Here is a 20,020-nt window from a genome sequence, read left to right as displayed (position 1 = left end):
CCAGATTGTGAAGGGCTTTAAGAGCTAATCAGAGTATATTTTATTCTGGGAGCCATTCCTGAGTAGGAAAGTAATGAGGTCACATCTCTGATTAAAGAAAATCCCTTGGGGGGCAGCTAGGTGGCGCGGTAGATAGAGCACCGGCCCTGAAATCAGGAGGACCTGAGTTCAAATCCGGTCTCAGACCAAACACTTGACACTTACTAGCTGTGTGACCCTGGGCAAGTCATTTAACACCAATTGCCTAAAAAAAAAAAATCCCTTGGACAGCTCCGGGGAGGATGGACTGGATTGGGGAGAGACTGGAGGCAGGGAGGTCAAAGAGGAGGTTATTCTGATAATCTAGGTGAGAGGTGATGTTGATGTTTGTCCTTTGTTCCCCTAGGGGACCAATGATTTCATGAGGGTAATGTCTTATTTGCATGTGAATGAGCGACTGAGCTGAAGGGATGGTTGTGGGAGTAGAGAAAAGGGCCCGGATGTTTATTTAACGAATGATTAGATTTGTGGGAATATTTATCATTTGATTAGATAAATGGGAATATGCTAAAGACTGGGTCTAGAAAGACCAAAATGAAACAGGCCCAGTCCACAAGGAATTTACATTCTACTGGGCATCTGCTTTTCTTTGTATCTCCAGTGCTTAGCACAGCGCCTGGTATACAGTAAGCACTTAATACTTGTGACTGACTAGATCTCTGCATTTCTGTCTCCATCTCTCTCACTTGTTTTATTGATCTTTCCCTGACCTTGTTCCCATCTCTCTCCATCTCTCCCTCCCTCTCTCTCTCTCAATCTTTCCCCCCCCCATATTTGTCTCCATAGTTGTCTCTCTGTCTCAGAGGGTCTCTTTCCTGTTTACATTAAAGCGTTCCTAGCCTTTTCTGTCTCCTTTCATGTTCCCAGACTCGGGACCAGCTCCATCCCTATGGCTATATAAGGCTGATTCACTTTCTCCCTCACTCCCCCAGATACTTTCCTACTCTCTGTTCCGCCCCTTTCCCCACCCCCCTATCTACCTATCTCTCCCCCCCCTTCCTTTCTCACACATTCTTCTGCCTTGTATGGCCAGGGCCTGACTGGGGCGGGGTAAGGCTGGGCCTTGGGGCTACTGAGCTCGGCTAGGGCTGAGTCCTGCACTCCCTCCCTGCTTCTGCCAAAACTGCTGCCTTCTCCACTCCCTCTACCCGGACCCCTGGAATTCAGGTAGGAACTAGCCAGGCCCTTGCTCCTGGCCACTGGACCAAAGGATGGGGGACCAAGGGGGGATGAGATGGTCCTGGGTCTGGAGGAAAAGATTGTCTAGGAGTATCTGAGGCTGGCCAGGCCTTCACAGAACATCATAGCAGGGGAGGTGTTTAGAAATCATTTGAGTTATACCTCTTAAGTGGCAGATGAGGAAACTGAGGCCCACAGAGGGAAAGTTCATTCAATGGGCCCCTGGAAAGCTCAGGCCTAGCACCACATCTCCTGGCTCCCACTCTGGGGCTCTCTCCACTTTGGTAAACTGAGATTCAACCCAGCTCCTGAGGTAATCCTGAAGGGTGTAGGTGTTAACAGTCATATTAGGGAACCCAGACTCAAGCACAGAGAAACAGTCCGGACTGGCCCAAGCACTGTGGGGAAGCTTAGAGGAGAGGTGAGCCCCCTCCCTCTGGGTGAGGCGAGTCCCCTTTTGGGGACTGGGGGCCACACCTGGAAGGAGACGGGGTACAGATTAGAGGGCTGTAGTTAGTGGTGGGCAGTTGGTGCATCTCAAAGCTGGCAGGGAACTCAGAAGGCATATATTCTGACGCACATTTGGGCAGGAATTGCCTGTACAGAATCCCAGAAAGGGAACAGCCTCCACTAGAAGACGTCGCTGGGGATAGCTCTAAGGGTTGGCGGTCTTTCCTTATAGTGATACAGACAGACATAGAGATGGCCATATACAGAGTTACAGAAGGGACTAAGATTAAATCTGTTTATATATACATACGATATATATAGACACATACATATATATTAATAGATAAGGGACCAGGGTTAAATCTAGATAGATATGAGATTAAATCCATATCTCTATATCAATTGATAAGGGACTAAGGTTAAATATATATATGGTTAAATCCATATATCTATAGACAAGGGACTAAGGTTAAATTCATTTATCTCTACATGTAGCTCTATATAAGGTTAAATCCATATATCTATAGATCTATACCAATAGATAACAGACTAAGGTTAAATACATACACACACACACACACACAGAGTTAAATCTATACATCTATAGATAAGATATAACGGTTAAATCTAGATAGATTGAGCACCAGCCCTGGAGTCAGTAGGACCTGACTTCAAATCTGGCCTCAGACATATAACACTCACTAGCTGTGTCACTCTGGGCAAGTCACTTACCCGCAATCAATCAATCCTGATAGAGCGACAGATCTATATAAGGTTAACTCTATATATCTATGAATCTATATCAGTTCTTTCCAACTGATGCAGTCTGACTCCGTACACATTCCACCTATTCTTGCTCCTGGTTGTGTTTGGGGCCAAGCGATGTGAGTCTAATTGTTTTTCTCATAGCTCAAGTGTCATCATATCCCAATTCAACTCAGCAAACATGTACTGACCACCCTGTGTGTGATGAGAGGCCTTCTGGAGTGGAGCAGACCAGGTTCAAGTTCTGCCAGTGATATATGATGACCGTATGACCCTGGACAAGTTGCTTAACCTTTCAATGCTCTAGACAACTCTTAAATTGCAACAACAAAAACAAAGTGCCACACTGCATTGGTAGGAGTTTCTTGACCAGGGAGCCCACCAGTCCGGTTCTCATTCCCATCCTTCTTTGTGAAAGAGCTGATAACCGGCTGCAATGAGTTTTCCCTTTTCCATGCCAAGCACCAGGTCTTGCTCTCTTTTCTAGCCTTCGACAGTTTCTCTTTTCCAGCTACTCAGAAAACATTTATTAACTAGACCTGATCCTGTCCCATGGCCTACCTAAAGGACCAATCCTACATAGCTCCCCACCCCACCCCCACCCTTCCCCTCAGAGGTCACTGGTTGGGGCCCCATAGAGGAGATCCCTTAATGACAATCACAGAATCTCAGCTGGAAGGTAAGGACCCCCAAAACCTAATCAGTCCAATTTCCCAATTCCCTTTCTTCTTCCTCTTTCCTTTCTTCTGCTTCTTTTTCTTTCCTCATTCTTTTTCTTTGCCTTCTTTTGGGCCTTCTCTAGGTTGCTCTTTCTCACTGAGGCATTAACACACTCTCTCTCCTTCTTTGGATAACCAGTCCTTTCTTTTCTTCACATACAGTTTCCCCTTCCCCTCCATCATTCCTTTTCTTACATTTGCTCTCACTTGCTCCTTTAGCTCAAGCTCTATTACCACCTCCCCCCAACTTGAACTCGTAGGTTCAAGGTACGCTAGATCTGAACTCTTAAAACTATAGCTTATGAGTCCCTGTGGATATATTTACCTTTGGTAGTCAGCCTGTTGACACAACTGGTTCAAAGCAAAGGTATTTACTGAAAGGGTATCAGAAGAACAGTAGCTACAAAACATTATTCCTATAAATCTGGGGTGCGCTCTCCCACACCTACACATAATACCAGTGGAAAGAATGAGCACACTCATATAGTACACCAGTACTATATGGATGGTATCTGGAAGCTAAGGGGCATGGTACCGAGCACTAGACCTGTTCAGGAAGACCTGAGTTCAAATCCAGTTCCAGACATCATCTGTGAACTTGGACAAGTTACTTAACCATCTGTCTAGACCAGTTTGTCAGTTTGCTCATTTGTAAAATGGCGGGTAACATTAGCACTGACCTCCCAGGTTGTTATGAGGATACAATAAGATACTTGTCAAGTGCTTTGAAAACCTTAAAGTGCTATATAAATGCTAGCTAGCTAGTAGTAGAAATAGTAGCAGAAAGGTACACAGAGTAGCCAGCCATTCAAGGCAGCTTACAGGCCAACACTGCAAGCCTTGGACATCTTTTCTCTCTTCTCATTGTGTCCTCATGCTGCCCTCCCTGGGGCCAGCTGTGCTGAACTTGGTAGGTCATTCCACAGGGCACCATAGGATGCCCCTCTCTGAAGCTCAGCTCCTAAATCACACAGCTCACAATCCTCAGAACCATCTCCTGATTCAGCTTGTTCCTTAAAGACTGAGTCTGGCCCCCTAACTCCATCAAGTTTGATTGAAGAACTTCATACTCTAGAAAGGGTCAACAGAGTGTAGTCACTTAAGTCCTTTTGTAATTTCATCAAAAGGGGACTAACTGATTAGGGGTCCCCTCATCAATCTCTCACCCACTATCACCATTCTGTTTTCTTTCAATGGGTCTGTCTCATTTTTTCTCTCAGTCATGCTCTAAATTTCTCTAACTTGTTCCTTTTCTCATTCCCTCTTATCTCTTGCTTGAGTTTTTTTCTTGATTTCTCTCTCTCTCCCTCCTCTCTCTTTCTCTCTCCTCTTGCTTATTTCTTTTTTACTCCTTTTACTTCCTTGTCTCCATCAGTCTTTACCTTCCTCATTCTCTTATCCACGTTCACTTGTTCTCCTCCTCTGATCTCACTATTGTAGTCTCGCTTTTTCTCACCTGTTCTTTCTTTTTCTCTTCCACTCCCAGGCATCCCTTGTGTTCTCTTCATCTTTCGCACAGTCCCTCTTTGCTCTACCCTTAGCCCTGTTCTTTTTCTAGATAACCCATTCTCTTGTTCTGTCTCATTCCTTCTCATGCCTCACTCCCTCATCTCACACATTCTGTTTTAAAATTTTTTTTAAATTTTATTGATTTCCAATTATATCCTTCTCCCTCCCTACCCAGCAAACCATCCCTAATAACAAAGAATTCAGGGGAAAACAAATGAAAAAAGCAGGACTTCAACAAAACTAACCAACACGTCCACCAAGTCTATGCTTATGCACTATTCCACAGTCATAGGTTCCTTACCTCTGCAAAGAAGGGAGGAAAATCCATTTTCTCCTCTCTTCTCTGGGGCCAAACTCTGTCACTGTATTACTCCCATCTACTCTTTTTGTTAACTTGCTCTTTTTTTTTCTCTCTCTCCTTGCCCCTCTTCAACCCCATTCTTCTTTCCTAGTTCAGGCAACAGCATGTAGTATCTACTTTTTCCTCTAATACTTCAAGGATTCCTGATTTCATGAGCATGGGTATTCCTTTCACTAACTTGTACTGCATGTCTTAGTAGATGGTTTCTATGGTTTAAAAAAAAAAAGGCTCCTGTTGGCCAGCCGCCTCATGGGCCCCTGGACACACAGCAGACACACATTCCTCAGATGCTACCTAAAGTCCTCCTGGTAAAGGCCATCCGAGCCCATATACCCCTGGCCTAGCCACTGTGCACCCAGGCTCTTCCACCCCACAGTGAGGCAGCAGAAGAGGTCTTTAGGGAAAGCTATCACATCTAAGGATGAAGATGATGATGACGCTATGCTTAATCTCACTAAACACTTCCAGCCTTTCCATTTTTACAGGTCTCAAACTGTAAAGGTAGGAACACACAGACTCTTTTTTCATGGATAAACAAAGCCATGGAGATGCAAATAACTTTGGATTACAGATTTTTATTTTCTTTTCTATTTACAGCTGGAAGGCACCTGAAGACAACACCAGCACGGAGGAGGAAACTGAGGCCCAAAGAAGGGAAGAGACTTACCTAAGATCACAAAGCAAGTCAGTAATAGATATTAGACTGGGAAAAAAGTCTGGTTGGGAGTCAGCAGACCTGGGTTCTAATCTAGGCCTTGCTACTTATTTCTGTATGACCTTGGACAAGTCATTTACCTTCACTGGGCCTTAGTTTCATCTTGGAGAAATGATGGGATTGGGCTAGATGGTCTTTAAGATCCTTTCCAGCTTTAAATCCTATAATCCTCAGAGTCTCAGTTGCTACAGTTACTCCTTCCATGTCTTTAACTCTTTTGTTTTGTTTTGTTTTTTAGGCAGTTGGGGTTAAGTGACTTGCCCAGGGTCACACAGCTAGTAAGTGTCAAGTGTTTGGTCTGAGGCAGGATTTGAACTCAGGTCCTCCTGACTTCAGGGCCGGTGCTCCATCCACTGCACCACCTAGCTGCCCCTCTATAACTCTTTACTACATACAAAGTTTTCCCATCTGTTCTCTCCTTTACAACAGCCTTAGGAAGGAGGCAAGCTAAGGATTAATATATCATTATTAATTATATTAATTAATTAATTGTTAAGTAATATTATTGCTTTAAGTATTACTTTTATTAAGTATATTATTGATATTAATATTCCCATTTGACAGATGAAGCAGCAGGGAAGGGAACTGACTTATCCAAGGTCATAGAGAAAGTTAGGTTACTGGCAGGACAAGTCAGATTTCTTGGCTCTCAGGTCCAGGCTTCTGCCCTTGCCCCTGGCTGCTGCACTGGATTGGGGGGCTGACTCCTGCCCCTTAGTACTAACTCCTGTTTTGACTCAAGTCTCTTCCTCTGTCCCTCAGTTTCCACAGGGATAAAAAGGGAGTTTGAGCCAATGATTGCTAAGGATCCTTCTAGCTCCATGATCACATAACTACTTCTCTCTGGTTCTGGAGCTATACTAGGTCTTTGGGGAGCACAAATTTGACTCAACCCCTGTCCTAAAGGTACTTCCAATCTAAGCAGGATCTCAGGAGAATTGTAGTATCAACAACCTGTTAGCAAAGCTACAGGACAGAGGTAGAGAGGCCATGCATGCCACAGCCAGGAGGACCTGACACATAGTAGGTGGAGGACCCTGACCCTTGACCTCTCAGTGTCCTCTGAAGTTCTCTAAGACTACAAGTTGTAGAGCCGGTGCTGACCCGCATTGGTAGGGAATGTTTCCACTGGGAGTTCCCAATACCAATGGAAGCACAGGACCAGGCCCTTTCCTCCACAGGATGAGGCTAATGAGGAAGGAGTAAGAGATTTGCCTTCTATGGCTAGATGGGAAGAAGAATTTGTGCCCTCAGTAAAGAAGGGAAAACTGTAGTTGTCCTGGGTAACTCCCTAGTACTTCAAACTCAACAAGAGGACCTGGGTTCAAATTCCACCTTGGACACTTACCTGGGACTTCCTGTTGCAGGCAGCCCTGATTTCAACCAGGCAAAGGGATGTGCTCTTTTTGGGCAAGAGAAAGCCTGGGGAAGCCATCCAGCTATGAAGCAGAGATTCAGAGGTGGGAGCAGGGCCTGAAAGTCAGAAGTAGATCTAACTTGGCTAGAGAGGGGATGAAAGCACTAGTAGTATAGGAAGAAAGTTATTGGATTTGGAGTCAGGAAACCTGGACTCAAATCTCAAATCTGCCACTAAACAACCTCCTCCTTCTTGAGGTCTCAGTTTCCTTATCTGTAAAATGAAGCTCTTGGCCCCTGTCCTGCCTTTCTTTTAGCAACTTGGGAAGAGAGGGAATTTGGGGTCTATAGAGTAGAAGCTCCTTAAGAATGGGGAGTGTTTTATTTGTCTTTGTACAGTGTCCTGAACACAGTAGGTTCTCAATAAATGCGCACTGAATTTAATCAAGTTAAATGGAATTTAATTGGTCAATGACCAAAGTTACAAGGTTTGAAGAGGGCAGTTGTCAGAACCATTGTGTGGGTTTGGTTCTGAATTCCCTGAGGAAGAGGCTAAAGTCACATAAAGCCTGGGGATGGAATTCTTAAACAGGCTGGGCTTTCAGCATCTCTGACCCCCTGGGGAACCTGAGAGGGGCCAGAAAATTCTTGCTTACCAGCGGGGTGAAAGGAGGTGGAAGGGGAAAGACCCATGGGGCAGAAAAGGTCATGGGAGAAAGCAAGCAAAGCCCCAAGGCAGCAATCCTTGGAAGTGAGCACCAGTTGGCCAGGCCTATGTCTGGCTTAGGGTCGGGAGGGAGGAGCAAGGGGAATGATGACCCTAAAAATGGAAAATCTGACAATGTTCTGTAAAATTTGGATTCAGTCAAAAGGCCGAACGTGGCCTCAAGGCCGCAGGCTCCTCACCCCTGCCCAAGCTAAAAGAAAATTTAGAGGATGCCTCATTTAGAGGAGGAAACTTGAAACTTCGTGTAGGGAAGGGATTTATCTAAAATCACACAATGCACTAGAAATTCCAGGAGAGAGCCTCTCTAATTTTTAAAAAATTTTATTGATGTTATTTACACCTTAATCATTTTCTAGCATGGCCTCTATTCCCCCTCTCCCCATTCTCCCTTACCATTAAACCCTCCCCTGTTAACCAAACAGTTAAGTATGACTGACTTGGGAAATGTGTATATACCATTCCTTAGCCATAGCCCTCCATTTCTCAACTGAGAAGAGGGAAAGGTGTTTCCTCATCTGTTATCTGAGGTCAGCTGCTTTTTTAGTGTGGTTTTCATTTACATTATTATAGTCATTGAGTATATTGTTCTACAAATTCTGCTTACTTTGCCCAGAACCAATTCTTACAAGTCTTCCTTGGTTTCTCCAAATTCGAATTCCCTATATAATCACAATTTCTTCCAGCACCCATATATCCAATTGTATTCATATATCAGTTTGTTTAGCCATTCTCCCATTGATGGGCACTTTATTTCTGTTTTTATCTTCCCTCACAAAAAACTGTTGCAATTAATATTTTGGCATATGTGAAGCTTTTTTTATCTTTAACCTCCTTGGGGTACTTGCTGAGATTTGGGATCTGTCAAAGAAAATGAACAACTGCATCATTTTTCTTGCATAATTCCCAAATTATTTACCAGAATGATTGGACTAATTCACAGCAGCTCCACCTTCAGTATTAACGTGCTTTTTTTTTTTACTTTAGCTCTTTCGTCATTGACTATTTCCACCTATGACCAGCTTTAGTGCCAAATTATTTTTCTATCTATATTTTTTCCAATTTGTATTAACCAGAAAGGCATCATCTAGCAGAATTCTCCTTACATGTCACTCCCCTCCTAAACAAACTCCTAATGGCTCCCTATGGGCTCTAGGATGAAACTATTCTGTTTGGCTTTTAAAGTCCTTCACAATCACACCCCAACCTATCTTTCTAGCACATATATATGAACACATATATATACAGAGAGAGCAAGAGAGATGTATATCTGTGTATATGTATGTATGCAGGCCCAGTAGGCCTAATCTGTTTCATTTCTCCATTTGTGGCTACGCCCAGGCCTCCATACCTGGAATGCATGCCCTCCTCACCTCCACTTCATGGAAAACCTCTTCTTTCAAGGCCCATCAAATTCCCTATTCTACAAGAAACCTTTTCTCATCTTCTACCTGCTCATTCCCTCACTCTCTTGCATTTTTGTCATATTTATGCGTGTACATGTTGTCTTTCCCTATAGGATGGAAGTTCATTGCAAGCAGAGATTACTTAATTCTTTATATTTCTATCCACTAGAACCTGCACATAGCAGGCACCCAATAATTGCTTATTGAGTGCTTGTTTTTACTGTCTATGGATTCCCCGACATAGTTTTAAAATTTTATTGATATCTTTTGTTTTTATATCATGTTCATTTCCAAATAATCCCAACAAAAAATAAAATAGAAATAAAAAAGGAGGTGAGGGTGAGGAAAAAAACTTCAGCCAGACTAACCAAGAGCTTAACCCAGTCTGAGTATATGCAGTCTTCCACATCTGTGGTCCACCACCTCTGCAAAGCAGGAGAGAAGTATATTTTCTTACCGCTTCTGGGGGCCAAGCTTGTTTGTTACAATGACACTTAGTGCTAAATTCTTAGAGGAATTCTTTCTGCCCAAGCAGGGACTGTGGAGGCAGAAACCCTGGGCTAGGATGAGGATGAAGAAACACTGGGGACATAACATTCTTGTCTGTAAGACAAGAGTACAGGCTGTTCTTGAACCAGTGTTAGGTAATATCAAGATTATTACCCCTATTTTATAGCGGAAATGAGGTCACAGAGCTGACACCCAGGGCTGAGTTCTGTCTTCTAGGGAATTTAGATTTGATGTTCTCTCAGTGATGATTTCTGATGTGGTCCTCTGAGTCTAAGTGGCTGAAGCCCTCAGGGAAGGATTTCAGGCCAGAATGTCCTCGGAGAGGGCCCTCAAGGGTCCCAGGCTGCAGTGCTCCCCCCACCTCCCCTCCTCCTGGTTCCTGGGCCCCTAGACAAGGCAGGATAACCCAGGCCGTGGGTGGAAGAGGAAGAGAGAGTTGTTCAGAAGGGCAGGAATGTCAAGAATGCAGAGGAGAATAGAGAAGGGGAATGAAGGACATGGGGAAGGGAAAGGATTGGAGTGGAGGAGAGGAGGAGATAGGAGCCTGCAGACCACATCAGGGGAGGATATGGAAACTTTCAGCCTCCCTGATTCAACCTTGCTGGATGGAGTCCCTGAATCTACAGGGACACACACACACACACACACACACACACACCCCTTGTCCTTAGAGCTCTCTCAATACTAATTCAGCCAGCCAGCGCGTTATATTATGTTATGTTATGTTACGTTGTTATGTTATGTTATGTTATGTTATGTTATGTTATGTTATGTTATGTTATGTTATGCTATGCTATGCTATGTTATGTTATGTTATATTATGTTATGTTATGTTATGTTATGTTATGTTGTGTTATGTTGTGTTATGCACTTGTGTTCCTGGCCTTATATGTACCCAAGAGAGACACAAAAAATAGAAAGGCTGTAAGATCCTACTCTCCAGAAATGGGGAGGTGGGGGAGGGGGAGGAGTACAAGAGTACAAATAACTTACAGGGAAGGAATGGAGATAAGTCCAAAGAAAAAGTCCAGGAAAATTCTGAGAAATATGATTCTTTTCAAAGATTCTTTTCAACTGTGTGTGAGGGGAAGAAGGCGGGGGAGAGGACTAGCTGGGACAGGCTTCATGAGAGAGGTAGCACCTGAGTTGGGCCTTGAAAGAAAGAAAGGATTTTAACAACCACCAGTAAGTGACACATCAGTTAATATTGGACTTTGGAGTCCTGAGTTCAAATCCAGCCTCAGATACTTACTAGTTGTATTACCCTGGACAAGTCAGTTCACTCTGTGCCTCAGTTTCCTCATCTGTAAAGTGGTATAATGACAGCATCTATCTCTGGGTTGTTGCGAGGATCAAATGAGATAATATTTACAAAGTGCTTTGTGGGGCAGCTAGGTGGCGCAGTGGATAGAACACTGGCCCTGAAGTCAGGAGGACCTGAGTTCAAATCCAGCCTCACACCAAACACTTGACACTAGCTGTCTGACCCTGGGCAAGTCACTTGACCCCAATTGCCTAAAAAAAAAAACCCAAAAACCCAAAGTGCTTTGTAAACAAAGTGCTAAATGTTGTAGCTGAGTCATTTCAGTTGTGTCCTACTTATGACCCCATTTAGGATTTTCTTGGTAAATATACTAAAGTGGTTTACCATTTCCTTGTCCATCTCATTTTACAGATGAGGAACTAAAGCAAACAGAATTAAGTGACTTGCCCAGGGTCACATAGCTAATAAGTGCTCCAAGGAGATTTGAATTCAGGTCTTCCTGACTTCAGGCTGGACACTCTATCCACCACACCACTTCGCTGCCTAAAGTACCATATACATGCTAGCTATTATCATTAACGAGGTGTGGTCAAGTCAGGATACAAGGGGCTGTGCGATCAAAGGCACAGAGATGCAAGATGGCATCCTAAGAATGAGGGACCAGAGAGCAGTCCAGTTGGCCTGAAAAGCAGTGAAAGGGAGTGGTCTATGATACGGCCAGATCCAGATGCAGGGAAGACCTTGAATACCAGACTAAGAGATTTGCTGCTACTTCATTCAGTAGATACTGGGGTGCCTTCTGGAAGTTTTCAACAGTGGAATGACATGATCATGCCCTCTGAGGTGTCTTCCAGGTCATGATGATCCTGGTGGTGCCTTAGGAAAGTCTCTTTCCATGTGAAAGATGAACTGGAGAAGGGATAGACTAGTCAGGAAGCTGTTGCAATAATTTCAGGAAGAAAAGATGGTAGGCACTATGGGAATGGAGGAGGGCATGGACTGGTTATATTGTGGATGTAGAAACAATAGGACTTGGCAACTAAGCAGATTGTAGCAGGGAGATCAATCAGAGAGGGATGGGTCAGAGGAAACCAAGAGGTTACAAGCTTTGATGATACCAATGGAGAAGATGAGGGAAGGATAGTTGTAGGGTAGGAAAAGACGTAGGATTATAGATCTAGAACAGGAAGATATCTCAGAGGTCATTTAGCCCAGCCCCCTCATCGTACAGAAGAAGAAACTGATGCTCAGAGGGTTAAGTGATTTGGCTTGTAGTCATACACCACAGGTATTACTTGTGGTAGGATTTGAAGCTAGAGCCTCTTGGTTGAGTTTGAGGTTACCAAAGGAGATATCCAGGATAACAAATGTTCCCTGCTTCCCTGAAGACACAAAGGGCAGGTCTAGAGAGAGCCACACATGGCCCTTTGGGATTTGTTGTGTGAAGTTTGGATTTGGTCAAAGGCTGCACTTGAGGACCTAGAAGGCCAAATGCGGCCTCGAGGCCAAAGGTTCCCCACCACTGGCCTAGCACATGAATCAATGAATTTTAGAAGCATTTATCAAACACTCACGCATGGCCCAAGCACAGAGCTATGCACTGGGGATACAAATACAAAAGTGAAAACAGTCCCTGCCTTCAAGAAGCTTACATTCTAATAAAGGGAGACCATACATAGGGGAATGATGGCGTGAGGATAAATATTTTGGATTGGAAAGTTAACAGGATGGTGTTGTGGGGAGCAGACTAGTAGAATGATATCCTCTTTCCATCAACAATAGGAGTATTGATTCGATTATGGTCCCAGAACTGGAGATTGGACGAAGTGGGGTGGGGGGTCAGATTGAGGATTGATGGTTGAGGAGCTCCTGAGCCAAAAGGGTTAAATCTTTCCAAGTATTTCCTGGAGGAGGAGAAAGGGTTAGCTAGAAGTTAACATGAGAGTACAGGCACTTAATATATGTTTCTTGTAAAATATATGGAAAGAATAACCATAAAATAATATAAAATGAATGTCACAAAGTTACCAAGAACTAGAACAGCCCCAAAGACAAGATCTGAGAAGATACCCCTCCTTCCAACTCCTTTCCAGAGGCAGGATGGCCATTTCAGAGATTTTTCTTTTTGTATATATTGATCCGTTGTACTGATTTTTTTCTTTTAAAAAATTCTTTGTTCTTTGGGATAGCTCTCTGGGACCAGGAGGGAATATGGAGAATTCAGGCAATGTAAAAAATAACTAACACTAAGATGTTAACTTAAAAATAAATAAAGGCTTGTAGCTTATCCCTAGAAAAGAGAAGTGAACAAAAAGCTCTCTCCCTTCTTTGCTTAGCAGGGGGACTACGGGTATGGAATGTTGCATACACTGTCAGAATGGGCTGATGAATAACTTAATTTTGCTAAATTGCTTTTCCCCCCTGTATGTTGTTTTGTTTTGTTAAAAGAGATAGTTAACTGAGTGGAAAGGGGGAAGGATCTATTCAGAAATGAACATGATATAGAAACAAAATGTATCAATGAAAAAAAAATCTTGTTTTAGTGAATTGAATTCTACCTTCTCTGAGTGCTAAACTGCTTACCAGAAGTGACCCACACCGTCCTCTTTCAGGGTATTCCCCTCCTGTCCTCCAACCACACACACACACACACACACACACACACACACACACACACACACTCTCTCTCTCTCTCTCTCTCCTCTCTCTCTCTCTCTCTCCCCCTCCCTCTCCCCCTCCCTCTCTTTCTCTCCCTCTCTCTCTCCCTCCCTCCCTCTCTCTCTCCCTCCTCCCTCTCTCTCTCCCCCTCTCCCTCTCCCCCCCTCCCTCTCTCTCTCTCTCTCTCCCTCCCTCTCCCCCCCTCCCTCTCTCTCCCCCTCCCTCTCTCTCAGCCCTGGGACAATTCTAGGGAAGGAGACATCACTGTAGCCTAGAGGCATCTAATCAAAGGAAGGTCATCTAGAGGTGGTGGGGTCTTTAATGATGAATGTCCTCCTCCCCTCCCTCTTTCCTTGCCCCCACAGGCACACCCCTCCCAGGAAGCCAAGATGTCTAGCAAACGGGCCAAGGCTAAGACCACAAAGAAACGTCCCCAGAGGGCTACGTCCAATGTTTTTGCCATGTTTGACCAGTCTCAGATTCAGGAATTCAAGGAGGCCTTCAACATGATCGACCAGAATCGAGATGGATTCATTGACAAAGAGGATCTCCATGACATGCTGGCTTCCCTCGGTAAGGACTACTGGGGCCGATGAATGCCCAGGGCTTCTATCACAGCAACTGGAAAATTCAAAGAGCTAGAAGGAAACTCGGATGCTCCCAGGATCTCCTGACTCCAAATTCAATACTCTTTCTACTATACTAAAAGTTCTAATCTTCATGGGGTGACTGTAGGCAAGTCCCTTCCCCACTCTTGGCCTCAGTTTCCTCACCACAAAATGAAGGGGCTGGACTGGACTGATGTCATTGCCTGGGGTCTCCCTCTGTCCTCTACTGCCTAAAGCTTTCCTCTAGCCATTGCTTCCTAAAGTCTGCCTGGGGAGGGAGAAGAATTTGAAAAGACTAGTTTTTAAAAGGAAACAAAGAATACTTGTAGCTCTTAATCACTCTGTCCATCACTGAGTCTCTCCTGAGATTCTGGCTGGGCTCCACTACTGGAGAGAAGAAGAGAAATGGGAGTTTGTCCTGGGATAGGTGCTATAGTGGATAGAACCCTGGATTTGAAGTCAAGAACACCCGAGTTCAAATTCTGGCTGTTACTAGCTGTGTGACCCTAGGCAAGTCCTTTAACCTCTCTGGGCCTCAGATTCCTCATCTGTAAAATAAGGGACTTGGACCTGGTGACCTCTAAGGTCTCTTCCAGCTCTAAATCTATAATTTTACGATCCCTTAAGAAGCTTCTAGCTTAGACAAGGAGATGAATGCTTACAGTCATGTCTTTTTTCCTTCAAACATTTTTTTTAATTTAATTGATGCCTTTTGTTTTCATATCAGTGTCATTTTGGGATATATTGATTCCCCACCTCCCACTCCCCAAAGCCAAGGAGATCTCCTTTGTAACAAAGTAAAACAGGTAAACAAAACTGACAAATCTATCACATGATCTGAAAATGTATGCAACATTTGGTACCCATAGTCCCCTTCCATCTCTCCCAGAAAATAAGGTAGGCACATTGGCCATGATTTTTAGCTCAATAGCCTGACTCCAGATCCAGGGCTCTTCTGCCACACCACAGATACAAAGAAGCTCTCGGCTAGAAAGCTGAGATCCAAGAACAGGAGTTGGGAATCTTATATCCTAGTCCATGGCCCAGCCCACAGCCAAAGCCTGGGAACCTCAGAGTACTGGGGCTGCAGCCCAGCTCAGGAGAAACGGAGATAAGAGCAGAAGGAGTCAAGAGATCCCAGCGGAGGAGATTCGGGAAGCAGCTCAGGAGGTCACAAGATCACAGGATTTCAGACTGGGAGGAACTTGGGAAATCATCTGCTCCTCTTTTTTTGGGGTGGGGGGAGGAACTAAGACCCAGGAGAGTTAAGAGTCTTGCCTAAAGTCCCACCCGTGGGAAACAGCAGAAATAAGATCTGAACTGGGGTCTCCTGTTTCTAAATCCATTGTTCTTTCTATGCGGTCCCACTGCCTTAAGACATAGGGGTGGAAGGTGTCTGGGATCCCCAAAATGAGAGGTTGAGGAACTTTGGCTGAAGGGAGGGAATGGTGGACCAAGATGGGGATGGAAAGAGTCAGGGGTCTAGAGACTGGAGGTCACTGGAGCTGTCCAGTGCAAGTAAGATGGAGACAGGAGTCAGGAGGCCCCCAGGGGTGTCTGGCTCACAGTAAGTACTGTGTATATATGTGCCCCAAACAGGGAAGAACCCCACAGATGAATACCTGGAAGGGATGATGAGTGAGGCCCCTGGGCCTATCAATTTCACCATGTTCCTGACCATGTTTGGAGAGAAGCTGAATGGGACGGACCCCGAGGATGTTATTCGAAATGCCTTTGCCTGTTTTGATGAGGAGGCCTCAGGTCAGCTGGATTGCAGAGTCTTGGGGATCCAAGGGAGGACCCCACCCATGCCCAATGTCCTGGCTTACCCTGTGGGCACTTGGAATTTGGCAGGGACTGGAGGGAAGAGTTATATGGCCCTTGGACATTTCCGGTCTTCCAGTTCTAAGCTCTTCAGAAATGGCCAATCGCAAGCCTACCTTGAAACCTGGACATCAAGGAGCTGAATGGGCTGAGGGCTGATCTGGAGGACCTAAAACTACCCACTGCCTCTTAATGAACTTAACTCAAAGCACTAAACCTAGGAATAAATTCTCCTATTGCCTTTTTTTTTGTGGGGGGGAGGAATTCTGGATCGGTGATTTCATTGGTCTGTGGAACAAATTTCTGCCACCAATAGAGGAGATAAACTCATCTGTAACTTAGTCTTAGAGAGTTGTCTGGCAATTCCCATTGCCATGTTCCTAGGTAAGAAGCACACAGACCACCCCATTGCCTTATTTCTCCCATAGAGAGGACTCACAGATATCTCTGCTTCTTCCTCTCACTTCCTCTCTCTGGTCCCCTGCCCCCAGGAGTCATCCATGAGGACCACCTTCGGGAGCTGCTCACCACCATGGGTGACCGATTCACAGATGAGGAAGTGGATGAGATGTACCGAGAGGCCCCTATCGACAAGAAGGGCAACTTCAACTACGTGGAGTTCACCCGGATCTTGAAGCATGGGGCCAAGGACAAGGATGACTAATGAGCACACCCTCCCAGTCTTTGTGCCCACCACAGGCTTCCCACCCCACTCCCAACTTCCATGTTCCTCTTGCCCCTTGCGTTCCACACAGCTGCCATGTATCAGGAAGGTTGACGAGCTCTTGCCTGACCCTAGATCTGACACATTTGCAGAGCAAGAAGGCTGAGAGCCCCTGGGCTTCACGGATGGGTGTCCCTTGGCTCTTGTCAAAGGGAGTGGGACCTCAGGCCTCTAGCCTGCCTGAAGGGATATTCAGGGGAAGGCAGATCTCTTCCTTGGCAAGTATCAGCCCTGGGCTCCAGGGACACTTGCTTCACAGCTTATCCACCACACACTACAGTCCAAGGCCCTAAACAACGGAAGGACCAGTCCAGGTCATCTGGCCAAAGCTGACCACCTGCCCCCTTTTCCATCGGCCTGCAGGGACCAACTTTCCCTCAGCCCCAGTCCCTTGCCACTGCCTCATCTGGTCATTGTGGCCTATTTCAGGGTGATACATTCCTTGTTCTTACAGGGGACCCTACAACATTCCTCCTCTCTTGTGTCCCCTGCACACACCTTGCCCCTGCAACATCATTCACCTGCCTCACCAAAGGTACACAGAGGAGAGGAGCATGGCACAGACACCCTGTCCAGCTTCCAGACAGGGATTCGAGTGGGTATCCAAGGAAGTGTATCTTATTGGGTGTGCATGCATGCATGTTAAAGCAAGCGTGTGGCCTGTGTGAATCCATGTGTATGTATGATTATATGTTTACGTATGTATACATCTGTGTAATGTAATGTGTTCAGATGCATGTGTTTCCAAGGCTTAACACTGACTTTAAATTTTGGCAAGAAAGAGAAAGAAAGACTACCTAAAATAGAAGACACTAGCCCAAGCTGACTCAGTTCTTCTCTGTGCAGTGGAGGGGTAAGAAATGGGGAGGAATCTCATCTGGGATTTCAAGGTCAGGTGCTTTACCGTAGCCCTGTCCTCCCCTGTCCCACTCCCCTGCTCTGGCAGTCTTCTGGATCCCCTGCCCAAAGACCTGTGGTCCCCCTGAGCTACAGCCCCCATTACTGTGGACACTCCTCTTTTTTCTCCATCTTCGGAAAATCATGTTTCTTTTGTCTCTACCTCCCCACTCCAGAAGAAAAAAAAGGAAGCCAGAACTTGGGTTCAAATCTGCTTTAGTATTTGTTATCTGTGACTTTTTAAGCCAACTTTCATTTCTCTATTCTGTTTTCTCATCTAGAAAAGGTGTTATACTAAGGCAGCAATCTCAAATTGTGGTCTTGAGCACCCACCCTTCCCCCCTTGCCCTTTCTTCCTTCCTCCTCTCCCCATGGTCAAAACTATTTTCATAATAATATTGACATTTTACTGTCTAATACAGTAAATAGCAATAGATATCACACATAAACAAAAGCTCTTTGAGATCCTCAATAATTTTTAAGAGCATAATGGGGTCCCTAGACCAAAAAGTTTGAAAACCACTACATAAGGGGCCTTTCCAAGCCCAACAGAATCCTCTGATCTCTCTTCTGACCCTTTACAATGAGGGAAAAGTCCTTCTGACAACCAGACCATGGATTCTATGATTGTAAGCCTTTAAGAAGAGAACCCCAGTTGGCTTGGTTCTCTCCAAAGTAGGTGAACCTTTTCCAAGTGCCTCCACAGGCCCTGCACTTGAGCTTTTTTCTGCCTTGATATCTCAAGGGGGGAATGACTAGTCCTGGGAAGCAGATAAGAGCCCTAATTTCCTGATCTGTGTCTCCATCTCCCCCAGTGACCCTCTTCCTCTCATTTTTCTGGTTGGTTTTCTGTTTGGAAGGAACCCAGAGCTGGAAATCAGGTACCTGAGTTCAAGTACTGACAATTGCTTTCTTTGTGACCTTCCCCTCTATGGGCCTTACTATAAAACTGTAAGGGCTAGAAAAGCTGATCTCTGAAGGCAGGGATATAGTTAAGTCTCATGTCCACCACTAGCATCTGTGTTTGCCAAGACAGTAGAGTACAACCAGATTCCCCTCAGTCCTAAGCTATTATATTCAATGAGTGTCTCATATTCTTCTGACCATAGGAGTAGACAGGCCTAGAATTTCTCAGAGTAGAAAAACAGGCCCAGAGAAGGAAAGGGATTTGCCTACAGTCACACAGCAAGTCAGAGGTAGAGCTAGGAAGCCAGGTCAATCAATCAATCAACAAACATCTACTAAAAGCTTATCTGCCTGGCCCTGTGCTAAACCCTGGGGATGAAGACAGAACCACAGGGGTGGTAGGAATTAGATCTAGAAGGCATTTGAGAGGTCATCTCCACCCTCCTCCCCCATTTTACACATGAGGAAACTTGAGGCTTAAGCAATATAACTCACCCAAAGTCACAGAGAAGCAGAATCAAGATTTGAACAAGTTCCTGATGTTACATACAGTGCTGCCCCAATCATCCACCTCCTTCACTACTCTTACCTATTTCTTGATTCCTCAGTTTGCCTGTGTTTAAAGGAGACTCACTCCCAGGCCATCCCAAGTGTACTTTAAACACACCAGCAGAGATACAAGTAGAAATTTTGGTATGTGGAAGAATCATGAAGTTGTAGGCTTACCTGCCCTCAGCTGAAGTTACTGCTGCTAATACCCTAGGAGGAGGGGAGGAAGGACGTCCCCCTGGGATAAAGCAGCTTCAGTTAGGATGGGAAGAAGTACCCTCAGGATAGTACTAGGTGCCTTCCCAATTCCCAGCCTCAGGACAAAGCCCCAGTTGCTTATCTTAGGGAAGGTGGGGAACAGAGAGCAGAGAAGAAGGATGGGGGAGGCCTGCTTTGATAGATCACAGTACCTCAATCCAGTGAAAGACAACCTTGAATTAGCCTCATATGTAACCCTAGCTTATCAGTGGCAGGGGTGGTCTCTGAGTCTCTGTTTTCTTTTTACTTCGAGGGGATTTTTTTTAGGGTTTTTGGTGGGAGGTCACGGATCACTGAGCTGAGGAGCAGAAATGGACAGAGAGAGCACAGTATTGTACAGTAAAGATAACAGGTGTTTATTTGGAATGTAGATTTCTTTCAGAATTCTTTCTCCAAAGGTGAATTTGCATAATGCAACTTTACATAAAGCCAAAACTGTCTATCTCCAATGGCATCCTTTCAGATCTTCCCCTAAAGTCATACTCACTTTGGCTTGGGGAAAGGGGAAGACAGGGTAGATCTTGGAACTGGCTCAGGCCCAGCTAATAATGCCTTTGGGGCGCCTTAACCCTACCATTCTGCCTCCTCCCAGTTCCCTC

General features: G+C 45.0%; 1 protein-coding gene across 2 annotated transcripts; it reads left to right on the top strand.

Moving 5' to 3' along the window:
• Positions 1–1,063: 1,063 nt before the first annotated feature.
• On the top strand, positions 1,064–17,632 carry MYL9 (myosin light chain 9). 2 transcript variants are annotated; one of them, XM_020998638.2, is made up of 5 exons: positions 1,066–1,206; positions 5,620–5,706; positions 14,021–14,228; positions 15,863–16,024; positions 16,579–17,632. In XM_020998638.2, the coding sequence occupies exons 3-5, from the start codon at positions 14,045–14,047 to the stop codon at positions 16,749–16,751; spliced, it is 519 nt and encodes a 172-aa protein (XP_020854297.1). In that variant the 5' UTR covers positions 1,066–1,206; positions 5,620–5,706; positions 14,021–14,044; the 3' UTR covers positions 16,752–17,632. The 2 variants fall into 2 exon arrangements, with proteins under 2 accessions (XP_020854298.1, XP_020854297.1); XM_020998639.2 differs by lacking the exon at positions 5,620–5,706 and having other exon boundaries at positions 1,064–1,206.
• Positions 17,633–20,020: the final 2,388 nt, after the last annotated feature.

This window comes from Phascolarctos cinereus, unplaced genomic scaffold, assembly GCF_003287225.1.
Source record: "Phascolarctos cinereus isolate Bilbo 61053 unplaced genomic scaffold, phaCin_HiC Scaffold_2;HRSCAF=192, whole genome shotgun sequence".
Lineage (NCBI taxonomy): Eukaryota > Metazoa > Chordata > Mammalia > Diprotodontia > Phascolarctidae > Phascolarctos > Phascolarctos cinereus.
Note: the sequence above shows the minus strand (reverse complement) of the source record. Positions and strands in the feature narration are given on the sequence as shown.

Bases quoted from the DNA above. Each gene is read 5' to 3' on its own strand.
- MYL9 (XM_020998639.2), top strand. From the start codon at position 14,045: ATGTCTAGCAAACGGGCCAAGGCTAAGACCACAAAGAAACGTCCCCAG. The intron at 14,229-15,862 runs GTAAGGACTACT...TGCCCCAAACAG, and splicing joins TGACATGCTGGCTTCCCTCG to GGAAGAACCCCACAGATGAA. The intron at 16,025-16,578 runs GTCAGCTGGATT...CCCTGCCCCCAG, and splicing joins TTTTGATGAGGAGGCCTCAG to GAGTCATCCATGAGGACCAC.